General features: G+C 50.9%; 2 protein-coding genes across 4 annotated transcripts; both read left to right on the forward strand.

Moving 5' to 3' along the window:
- The first annotated feature begins 309 nt into the window (after positions 1–309).
- On the forward strand, positions 310–3,746 carry LOC103351183 (mast cell protease 1A). Its single transcript, XM_008269455.4, has 5 exons — positions 310–459; positions 1,901–2,048; positions 2,524–2,662; positions 2,856–3,113; positions 3,471–3,746. Exons 1-5 carry the CDS (start codon positions 405–407, stop codon positions 3,630–3,632), a joined length of 762 nt encoding a protein of 253 aa, XP_008267677.3. The 5' UTR covers positions 310–404; the 3' UTR covers positions 3,633–3,746.
- A 3,393-nt stretch (positions 3,747–7,139) lies between these two features.
- Positions 7,140–10,427, forward strand: LOC100352439 (granzyme H). 3 transcript variants are annotated; one of them, XM_070053339.1, is made up of 5 exons: positions 7,140–7,413; positions 8,606–8,688; positions 9,164–9,299; positions 9,505–9,762; positions 10,164–10,427. In XM_070053339.1, the coding sequence occupies exons 1-5, from the start codon at positions 7,165–7,167 to the stop codon at positions 10,305–10,307; spliced, it is 870 nt and encodes a 289-aa protein (XP_069909440.1). In that variant the 5' UTR covers positions 7,140–7,164; the 3' UTR covers positions 10,308–10,427. The 3 variants fall into 3 exon arrangements, with proteins under 3 accessions (XP_069909440.1, XP_017203720.3, XP_008267676.3); XM_017348231.3 differs by having other exon boundaries at positions 7,147–7,413; positions 8,534–8,688; XM_008269454.4 differs by having other exon boundaries at positions 7,245–7,413; positions 8,547–8,688.
- Positions 10,428–11,228: the final 801 nt, after the last annotated feature.

Genomic DNA, 11,228 nt, shown 5'->3' on the forward strand with positions numbered 1-11,228 from the left:
ACAATCTTATCTCTAATGTCTCTGACTCTCCCATGAAAAGGGGCCTCAATAAGCAATCATACTGACAGTCTCAAGAGAGTCAAGAAAATGAAGGTGTTCTTGTGTCTATCATGATGATACCTAGGTTTTTGAGGTTCAAGAACCCACTAGTGGCTAATGCAGTATTTCCAACCACTTGTGGCCTTGGGATCCTGTTTTGTGCTAGTGTGGTTACTGCTGGGTAGTCAAGAGCTATTGGTGTTCATGTGGTTACCGGTAACTTCTTACTCAACTCAGGCCTGAGGACTTAATCACGCAAGGCTGACATAGTCTCATCTGATAAATCCCCACAAAACCAGCCAATGCTGCGGGTTTGAAGACAAAGACAGACAAGCAGCTGTTTTCTGAGCAGCCTTCCCAATAAGATGCATCCACTCCTGCTCCTGTTGGCCTTTCTTCTGTGCCTCAGAGCTGAGGCAGGTAAGTGACTGCCCCCATGAAGAGAGCCCTAGCTCCATTCCACATGCTGCTCCATTGCTACACCCTGGCCCTGGTCCAACTCCAGGAACTTTCTGAACCCCAGGTGCAGTCTTCCCTAAAGACTGGCAAGTCAGATGCTCATCAGAAACCCATTAGGAATAACAGAGCTACTCTTCATAAGTTGCTGTCTCCCCTCAAGCCCTGCCCTGTCATCTGGAGAGTGGATTCTTTTACAGAAGCATCTGGGAAAATGTTAGAAGCTGTGAATGAGAAATAACTGATTCCCCAAGAAATTGTAGCTTGAAAAAAGGAACTGGCACGGGGCCGGTGCCGCGACTCACTTGGTTAATCCTCCGCCTGCGGCGCCGGCATCCCATATGGGCACCAGGTTCTAGTCTCGGTTGTTCCTCTTCCAGTCCAGTTTTCTGCTGTGGCCCAGGAAGGCAGTGGAGGATGGCCCAGGTGCTTGAGCGCCTGAACCCGCATGGGAGACCAGGAGGAAGCACCTGGCTCCTGGCTTCGGATCAGCACAGTGCGCCGCCCTTAGCAGTCATTTTGGGGGTGAACCAACAGAAGGAAGACCTTCCTCTCTGTCTCTCTGTCTCTCTCTCACTGTCTAACTCTGCCTGTCAAATATTTAAAAAAAGAAAAAAAGGAAAAAGGAACTGGCTTCTGTATCAAAGTAAATTCCACTAAATTTCTAATTCAAAATAAAACATACCCTCAACCTTTATCCCTTTCTCCAAACATGCCATTCCCAAGACGTAGGACACAGTTGACCTCAAAGTTGATATCCTGGACCCTTTAACGCTTGTTTTGGTTCAGCTTCATTTCTCTCTGGTCATTTTTCAGTTACCGAAGGGTACAATGGCTTTGTCAGGCCAACCTCTTCCTCCAACTCAGAGTTTCTCCAGTGCAACCCACGCAAGCCTCACCCAGAGGCTAACTGGGAGCATTCCTTCATGCATCCAAGACACTGACAGCGTACCTACTTTGTGTCAGGCTCTTGCAGATAAACATCAAACACAACTCAGCATCTTGAGCTCACTTTGAATATTACAGACTAGCAAAGGCTCAGTGGGCTCTGGAAAACAAAAGGAGAAAGAGAATCTGGGAGCGTCTGAAACAGTATTCTTCAGGACCTACGCCAGTGCTTGTTCTAAAGTTTGTCTGTCAACATAAAATTTTGAAGCACAAATTAAGGAAAAACGACCACTCTTCTCTTCATCAGAGAGAGAATCAGAGTCTCGTGGGTCACCGTGCAAGCCAGAGATGCTGCCCAAAGAATCTGTTAGGCCCCCTTCTTGGTTGCTGCCAACTGCTATAGGCTCAGCTATCTACTACTCCCCCCACTCTGCCCTCCCTATAGTTTATTCCAGTCTCCCCTTCCCCAGCTTTCAGCTCTATGAGCACAGAAGGCAGAACAGAATTTTTCTTCCAGGGAAAATCATTGGAGGCCATGAGGCCATACCTCATTCTCGTCCCTACATGGCATTTCTTCAGATCAAGACTCTTTTTCAAAAAATAACCTGTGGGGGTTTCCTGGTACGTGAAGACTTCGTGCTGACAGCAGCTCACTGCAGGGGAAGGTAAGCTCATGGCAGGGTCTCCTACTATTCTATGGACACTCCATGGGGAATTCTCTTTTTAGAAGCTGTGAATGTAGGCCATCTGTTAACACAGAAGTGTTCAGAGGATAGGTAAACTTTGGATGGAAAGGAAGAGCTCATTCCAAGTGGCACATTAAAGACAGAAGGAGCATTCTAGTTAAAGGGAGATGGGAAGGAGGTCAGTGCTGTGCCTGGAGCCCAGAGTGCAGATCTGAGAACTCGAGACTTTTTTTTTCTTGGAGATGGTCAACCTCTGTGCAAGGCTAAGAACCTACATCTGCTGCAGTTCTGGTTGCCAAGAAGTGAAGGTCACAGAAATGCTTGATCTCAGTCCACCCATCTCCTGTAACTCCTTTCAACTCAAGTTCTGCCTTGCCTTGGGCTGTCTGTTTTCCTACAAGGCTTCTGGGCTGTGTCCCCTGTGACTCCTTTTCCCTCTAATGTCTCTTTACAGTTCAATGAAGGTCATCCTAGGGGCCCACAACATCAAGGAGCGCGAGAGCTCCCAGCAGGTCATCCCCGTGAAAAGAGCCATCCCCCACCCAAACTATCAACGTAAGAAACCTCACTTAAATGACATCATGTTACTCCAGGTAAGACATGTCAGTCCCCAGAGGCTTGAATCATTCAACCCTGAGGTCTCTGAAGCCCCATGTCCTCATTCCCAACTTTCCTTCCCAACATGACCCTTTCACTTGTCCCAGGCCCATGAAGAAGGCAACTCTGTGGCTGTCTCAAATCTTTGTGGGTCACTGGTTGATTAGAATTCCCTCCTTCTGCCTGCAGTTAAAGAAGAAGGCCAACCTGACTGACAAAGTGAGCCTCCTCAGGCTGCCCACGAAGACAGCCCAGGTGACGCCAGGGATGGTGTGCAGTGTAGCTGGCTGGGGGTCAACTGGTGTGAAAAAAACCACAGTGAAACTGCATGAGGTAGAGGTCAAAATCCAAACGGACCAGGAATGTATGTTTTACTTCAAAAGCTATTACAATGAAAGCGTCCATATTTGTGTTGGGGACCATAACATCAACAAGTCTTCTTCACAGGTGAGATCATCAAAACTGTCCATCCCCTGCCTTGGGCACAGTAGACCTCTGTGGAGAATTAGCCCATTCCTATGTACTCAGCCTTCTAGCAGTCAAGTCTGATTCTCCCTCCCTGCAGGGAATGAGCAACTGACAGGCAGAGGCTACTGTGGGGAGGGAAGGCATATCAGGTCCCAGTTGACTGGAGGGAATAGTCAGGACCTTGGCTGGAGCTCTAGTTCTGAGGGATGTCACAAGGCTTGCCTTGATCCTGCTCTCACACATACAGCCCACTACAGAGAACACCCATCCCCTGAGGAGGTGGTGGGAGGCATGACCAGGAGGAGACCAATTCAGCTTTCTTTTCTCTGTCCACAGGGGGACTCTGGAGGTCCCCTCGTGTGTAATGATGTGGCCCAGGGCATTGTATCCTTTGCAAAGCAAGATGGGACCCCACCACGTGTCTATACCAAGATCTCAAGCTTTATGCACTGGATAGAAGAAACAATGAGATCCTTCAAGCTGCAAGGGCCAGACTGAAATGCCTCCAGGATTGATCTGCCCTTCCTCTTCTCTGGGGCTGAAGCCACAATGCATTGGGTGGAAGTGGTGGTGGGAAACCTGCCAAGTACTTAATAAGCTTCTAGAGTGGAAGTTGTTGATGCCTCCTTTATTCACCAAAATGACACCCCATAAGCACCTGCTGTGTGGCCAGCAGCCATTGGTTCACACTTCTGATTCAGTTTATGCTTTAGCCTTCTTTATACCCCACCTTGAAAACCATGGTATATTGATACCAGCTCCAAATGGACCTCCCTAGTGTGGGCTTCCCCAGGCAGGCTCAGTGTAAGCTTCCTCAAGGACAGGGAGACACTGCCCCAGGGGGAAAAATGATTCTCTCTCTTAGCTCATCCATGTCACCCTCTCACCTTATTCCCTATCTACACCCCTTCCCTGTCACACCCCAGAGCTGATATGGCCACATAAAAGAATCTGACTTGGAAGGGGGATTAGTTAAGGAGCCTCAAGTTGGGGGCTACTTTTCCACTCTAGCAAAAATGGGTGGGAGTCTCTCTGGCAAAGGTGTGCCTTACCCCATGTAGGGCTCCCTCTTCAAATCAGGGCAGCTAGCAACTGGCAGCATGCCAAGTTCCAGGAAGGCCCTTCAGCACTCCCAGACCCAGCTGAATGCCTGTTGCAGCCTTGTCTTGAGTTCAGAGCCTAATGTACTTCCTGGTCTCCTGGAAGCTCATCTCCCTACCTCCTCAAATGACCTGAAGGGTGCTCTCCCATCTGGATCTGAGCCAGCCTCCCCCTGTCTGTCACTGTCTAGGATGCCCAGAATGCTAGGAGGAGCAACCTGCACTGTTCATCCCAGTGATCTCGGCAATTAGCCTACCCTCTGCCCTGTCCCGGGAGGAAGAGGAAAGCAGGGTGTGTGCTCAGAACTCAGGGCTACCCCTTTCACGTGGACAGGACATCAGTCCTTTGCAGCCACATGATTGTCCTTCCTAAGCTCAGAGCCCACCAACTGATAGGTCACTCAGCAGCCTGAGACCTCCCAGCCCAGCTCTTTGGGTCGCTCCTGAACAGCCTGACCTCTGGACTAGGATTCTCCGATCAATACCCTGGGCTGGAGTGACCTTAAAGTAGAGAGGCTGCTTCTCCACATCACGACTGAGCAGCACCGTTCTGTGATCACCCAATGCATCAGTGCCTACGGGGCACCTCTGCATGCTGTGCTGCAGGGATACAGCAAAGCAGCCCCGCCAGCATGGAACGTGTGTGCGTTTCTGGTTTGCCATGTCACCTTGCCACAGAGCTGCTTGGCCTGGATCTGGCTTTGAAATCCACAAGAATCAAAGTCATCTTGTTTTAAAAATGGTGATACTCACTTGAATTTCATCTGTTACATGTATCACAGTAGGTTATGGGGTTTTTAGAAGGAACAGGAGGTTTTCTCGTCCTGTCAGGACTCAGGAGAGCTCCCTCCTGAAAGGGGAAGTACAGATGATAAGGGCACAGAATGTGAATAGATCTGTCTTGATTTGATTTGCATGCAGTGGGTATGAGCCTTGGTACATAAATTCAGATATATAAAAAATGCTGTATCTATGGGCATTTGGTGTACCGGTTAAGACACCACTTGGGACACTTGTAACCTGTATCTAAGTGCCTGGGTTCAAGTCCTAGCTCTGCTTCCAATTCACTGTACACCCTGGCAGCCAAAGAGTGGTGCCTCAAATATTTGGGTCACTGCCATCTGAATGGGAAACCTGGATTGAATTTCTGGCTCCTGACTTCGACCTGGTCCAGCCTCAGCTGTTGCAAGCATTTGAGGAATAAACCAGTCGATGTAAGATCACTCTCTGTTTCAAATGCCTTTTACATAGATGAATGAATAAATAAATAAATAAATTTTCATCTTTAAAAAGTGTTCTATTTTCCCCTAAATTGAACTGGGTCCCACTGTAAGCCTGGGCTGACCTAAAATGTAATTCCAGTTATTACCAAGGCCTAGACACACCCAAAGTTGAACCCAATTAGAGAGGTTTCCATGTACCTGAAAAATGGAGGAAAATATTCAGATCCTCCATGAGTGATGCTCAGTTTCTATTACTGTGTGCCACGCCAGCCTCATGAGGTGTATACAGAGAGAGGCCCTGGCCGATCTGCACACTGCTTCAGAGTGAAACACGGGCTTCAGGCATGAGGCAACACTTCTTCTCGCTGCCCCACCCCTAACACCCTACCTCACGCCTTAGACTTGAGAGATCATGGTATCCTTGAAGGTCTGTCCCTTCATCTCTTTGCTCTCAAAGGCACCCTAGAGCATAATCTCTTGGGCTTTAAACAAATACAGGAAGAGCACATGACAACACACAGCTTCCAGTTCTGATCTTAAAAACAAATTGATAAGCCACAAAAATAAGAAGAACGTGGCTTCCTGCAAGGTACAAAAAGAACAAAATGCAACAAGCAAAAGGAAAATTCATATATTTCCAAAGGTTGCAAACTCAGCACATACATTCTCAGGTTAGACGTTGTGGATTTTGTGGCTAAAAAGTAGGGAAATGAGTGTCACAGACTCAGAGTCTTCTTCAATGAAAGAAGAAACTAAAATCCAGAAAGTTGAAGTGCCTGGCCCAAGGTCACACAACCAAGGCATCACAGACTCCAGGCTGGGCCCAGACTTCTCAGCATTTGAGAAAGTCCTTTTCAACCCAGGTCTGAGTCCTCGACTCCTTCTCAGGGCCAGAGGCCTGCAAGATCATCTGACACCCGCCGCATGCTGACTTCCCAGCCTTGCATCCAGTGGGATTGCCAGCCTCTGTCCAGGAACACTCCCTGGAGAGGAAGCTCCTGGGCTCACCAGTGACCTGCTGTGCAGCAACACCGTCATAAGCAGCCTACCTTGTGAGAGCTGGGTGAAGACATGGGAAGTCCTGAACTGAAGCAATCTTGGAATCATGAGTCCCAGCTTACAGGCAAGAGTTCTCCAGGCCTAGGGAAAATGTATCTCACCCGCATACTCCGGAGAACTGTGTCCTTCTGACCCTGACTTCCACTAGATCCTGTTACCTATCCCAAAATGAGTCTAATCCTTCCCAGAGATGCAGAGTGGGCCAGCTGAGCCAAGACGGTCTAAGTGTAGGTAACCGATCTCTCCTCATTTCCATCAGCCAGCACAACAGGGAAGCTGAACCAGAAACAAAACCACCAATGCTCAGATAGCTCAATAAACCCTGAATCACACAGGTGAGGAAACATTACCCCCAACAACACAGCAAGGAAACAATAAATAATACGTAACGTCAACCAACTATGAACTTTTCAAGGACAGGAGTCACATCTCTCATATCCCTGCATGTAGCTCACTAAATAATTATACATTCGTCCATCAGAATGAAGAGTCAAGAGCCGAGGAAAGCGGATGGTGAGGGCTGTTACTGGGGGGCTTTGGTGGTTCAGCCTTTCTGCCGGCTGCAGCCACAGCCTCCACAGCCTCCACCTTCTCGTTCTTTGTTTCGCTTTTGGCTTATGACTCAGAGGCAGGGGAGCTAGTGCAGTGATGGTGTCATTTTCTCCTAAACCAGAGACCTTTGACAAACCACTTTGCCTGATGACACCCATCAAAACCAAGAAGGACCAGCCTAGGAGGTCTGTGCAGTCAGTGAGCCCACCCTCCCTTCCTCCCCTTCCGGGGCTCTGTGTCTGGGAGGAGGAAACACCAGCAGCTCCAACCAGGGCAGCCCTCCCGGGAAGATGCTGCGGCTCCTGCTCCTGTCGCTCTCGCTTCTGCCTCCTGGGACAGGGACAGGTAGGTGAGCATTTATCCCAGAGGCCTGAGCCCATCTCACAAAACCCCCTGGGCTCCTGATGCTTCTGCCTAGCACTGGTCAGAAAGTTACTCAGTTAGAGTCCAGGAACTTTTTGAGCCCCGGTTCCCATCCCAAACCCAGAATCATAAGTCAGGTGCTAGGTAGACATCCCACAAGGATGGCAGAGGGAGGGCTCCTTAAGGGGTTTAACAGGTGCCAGCCTCACCCTGAACCTCTCCTTCATCACCTCACAGGTGTGTTGTTCTTAGAAAGGTGTTTGGCAGGGGATGTGAAGGTACAAAAGGCAAGCAGTTAAAGTCCCTCCCTCCATCCCAGGAAAGGGCCGCTCAGACACCCAGGCTGCAGGCGTTGGGGCTGTCACTGAGCAGGTCATATTACACAGTGCCTCCCACCCTTCAGTCCTGCCCAGGAGGAAAGCCCACGGGGCGAGTGATCTCAGAGCTGGCATCCGCAGCCCTCTCGTTGCCCGGGCTCTACCCTAGGCCTCCCTAGTCCATTTCTGGCTGGTGTCTCCCTTTCCCCTTGTCTTCCCAGACCCTTAGCTGCTCCACTGTCATTGGTGGTATCCTCCTCCAACATCCCTGAGACCCTAAATCCCACCAGCCCTACCCTACAAGTCCCAGCCAGAGACTAACTGAATACCATTCATTCATGCAGCCAAAAAAAAAAAAAGAAAGAAAAAAAAATTACTGAGAACCCAGGACGTGCTAGGCCTTAGGATATGAGGGTTTTAGAAAATCTAATAAGCTATAAGCTCACAGGTAGATTATCAGAACATGGCACCATCAGGATATTAGCAAAGGCTCCAAGGGCTCAGGGAAACTTAGAAAGAAAGAAGGAACCAGAGCAGTCATGTGCAGGACCCTCTGGGACTTCACCCCACGAAGACAGAGCGGACCTCTTCCATGTGCCCATGGGATGTGGGACATGGAGGATGAGCACCGGCTGCCCTTCCTCAGAGCAAGGTTCTGAGGCTTGAGTTTCATTAAAGGTTCTTGTGCCTACCAGGAGAGCCATACACAGAGCACAGGCGCTGTAGGGCACCAGAGACCCACCTCACCTCCGACCAGAGCCTCTCCCAGTAACCCTATCTGCCAGGCTTTTCTTACAGAGATCATCGGGGGCCATGAGGCCAAGCCCCACTCCCGCCCCTACATGGCATTTGTTCAGTTTCTGGCTCAGAGTAAGAAGCGGTGCAGCGGTGTGCTGGTACGAGAAGACTTTGTGCTGACAGCTGCTCACTGCCTGGGAAGGTGAGGCGCTGCCGACGGCCTGCACTGTCTGAGGCTCCACAGGGGCAGGGGAGCTGCCGGGGCCCTGGTGACACAAGCCCAGGAGAACTCATCAGAGAACAGGACTGGGACAATGGAGGGCTGAGGAACAGCATAGGGAAGAGCTGGGGTCTCAGGGGAAAGAGAAAGCGGCACAGTTGAGAGGAGCAGCATCACACTGGCCACGTAAAGGAGGGGTGGGCCTGGGAAGTACGCACAAAGGGTTCAAGTGCAAACGCACTCGCACAGTTCCACAATGTTGCCGGCTGGCAAGAGGGAGCACACGGAAGTTCTACTCTCAGTGTTCTTTACTGTCTCCCCGCTCTTCTTGAGAAGCAAGAGGCACAGTCAACTACTGTCCCCTCCACTGCCCCAGCTGTCAGCTGCTCTTCACAGCTCCTGGGCTGTCTCCCCTGTGTGTCCACACCTCCCCATCCCCACTCTGCTCCCTGTGCAGCTCAATAAATGTCACCCTGGGGGCCCACAACATCAAGGAGCAGGAGAGGACGCAGCAGGTCATCCCCGTGAGAAGAGCCATCCCCCACAAGGACTACAACCCCGAGGACTACACCAACGACATCATGTTACTGCAGGTAGGGCACTCCCACTGCTCTTGCTCTCCCTGGTCCTGTTGTTGACTCTCCCACTGTGAGGCTGCTCCTTCCCTCCGTTCCATCCTGGCCACTTGGCCTGTTCCGGTGCTCCAGAAAAGAGGGAAGATGGGGCAGCCTCATTGTGGTGTCCAGGTCCAGATGGTCACTGGCTGAGATGGACTATCTTGCCTCTTTTCCCCACCAGCTGGAGAGAAAGGCCAAGAAGACTAAAGCTGTGCGGCCCATCCGCCTGCCCAGGGGCAAGGCCCGGGTGAAGCCAGGGCAGGTGTGCCGAGTGGCCGGCTGGGGACAGGTTGCCTCAGGCACTTTAGCAACCACACTGCAGGAAGTGGAGCTAACCGTGCAGCAGGACCAGGAGTGCGAGTCCCTCTTCCGCGGCTATTACAGCAGGGCCACGGAGATCTGTGTCGGGGACCCAAAGAAGATGAAGACTGGTGGCAAAGTAAGGTTCCAAGTGTCTAGAGCAGTCCTGGGGAGAGAGGAGGTTGAGGGAGGTCTGGGATAATGGGAGTGGTAACCTCCCCATGCCCTCCATCCTGAGCTTAGGAAGCCCGAGTCTCCCAGGAATCCAGTCTCTAGTGCACCTCCTGGGTGGATCGGCAGTGGGGAGGATCAGTCAGCCCACAGCAGCAGCAGAGCGTCCCTGAGGACTGGAGAGAAAGGCTGGGCTTGGGTGCAGCTGCAAGAAAGGGTCAGGGCCTGGCTGGAGCCATAGCACTGAGAGAGGCAGCAAGGCCTGCCCTGGCCTTGATCTTACACACAGAGCCTCTGACAGAGGCCACTCACGGGGAGGAGGGGTGTCCAGGAGGAGATCAGCTCATTCCTTCCTCTCTCTGCCCACAGGGGGATTCTGGGGGGCCTCTTGTGTGTAGCAATGTGGCCCAGGGCATTTTATCCTATGGACAAAGAAACAGGACCCCTCCAGGAGTCTTCATCAAGGTCTCAAGCTTTCTGCCCTGGATAAAGCGAATAATGAAGGGCCTCTGACAGCAGGCGTAAGACTGACCTTCCTCTGTGGTTGAGCCTCTTTCCTGGGGCAGAAGTGAGAATCCTGTAGGGTGGGCAGTGGGGGATGCAGCATCGTAATAAATGGATCTCCAGAGTGAATATGACGGAAGCCTTATTTATTCATGAACTACCTTCAATACAACTGGCAGCTGTCAATTCTGGCTTTTGCTTCCTTCCCCGCCCCCAACCCTCCCTACTGTCTAAAGCCCATCCATCACATGTCGGGGGTGTTTAGTCTGCTGCCAGGGCTGGGTGTGAACACCAGTAATGAAGGACAATCTCTCTCCAAAAACAAAACTCTCTAAATCAACCCCTCCCCCCCAAAACCTGGCAGAGAATGGAACAAGGCAGTGGAAAGAAGATAACTCCGGGGACCAGAGGTCCAGGGATCATGCGTGGACACTCAGTTCAGTATTTCCAGGGCCCCTCTGTCCAGCAGGCAGTCCTCTCCATAGCCAGGACTGCCTACAGCTGGGAGGCTGAGATGCACCTCCCTCTGCTGCCCCTCAGCCTGTCTCAGGTCTCATTGCCTTCCCCTTGGCCTGGCACAGTGTTCAGTCAAGCTCCTTCCTCCATGCTGGCCTTTCACATCAGTCCTCACTTGATGGACCTTCCAAGTGTTTCTGGTTTGGGGCTATATGGATAATGCAGCCATGGCCTTCCTGGACATGTATCTGATGGAAGTGTGCACGTGCTTCTCTAGGGTGTACATCCAGGCAGGCATGGTATAACCGGTATCCCCCCATGATTTAAATTGGTGCTTCTCTGGTATCCTTTTTTATAGGCTTATGGACCACTTGGATTTCCTGTTTTGAGATGAGGTTGCCCAAGTCTCTGTCCATTATTTTATTGAGTTGATCTTTTCCATATTGATTTCTGAAGTTCTTAATGTAATTTGAA

Source organism: Oryctolagus cuniculus, chromosome 12, assembly GCF_964237555.1.
Source record: "Oryctolagus cuniculus chromosome 12, mOryCun1.1, whole genome shotgun sequence".
NCBI classification, from domain to species: domain Eukaryota; kingdom Metazoa; phylum Chordata; class Mammalia; order Lagomorpha; family Leporidae; genus Oryctolagus; species Oryctolagus cuniculus.

Bases quoted from the DNA above. Each gene is read 5' to 3' on its own strand.
- LOC100352439 (XM_017348231.3), top strand. From the start codon at position 7,165: ATGGTGTCATTTTCTCCTAAACCAGAGACCTTTGACAAACCACTTTGC. The intron at 7,414-8,533 runs GTAGGTGAGCAT...CCTATCTGCCAG, and splicing joins GCCTCCTGGGACAGGGACAG to GCTTTTCTTACAGAGATCAT. The intron at 8,689-9,163 runs GTGAGGCGCTGC...CTCCCTGTGCAG, and splicing joins GCTGCTCACTGCCTGGGAAG to CTCAATAAATGTCACCCTGG.
- LOC103351183 (XM_008269455.4), top strand. From the start codon at position 405: ATGCATCCACTCCTGCTCCTGTTGGCCTTTCTTCTGTGCCTCAGAGCT. The intron at 460-1,900 runs GTAAGTGACTGC...TTTTTCTTCCAG, and splicing joins GTGCCTCAGAGCTGAGGCAG to GGAAAATCATTGGAGGCCAT. The intron at 3,114-3,470 runs GTGAGATCATCA...CTCTGTCCACAG, and splicing joins TCAACAAGTCTTCTTCACAG to GGGGACTCTGGAGGTCCCCT.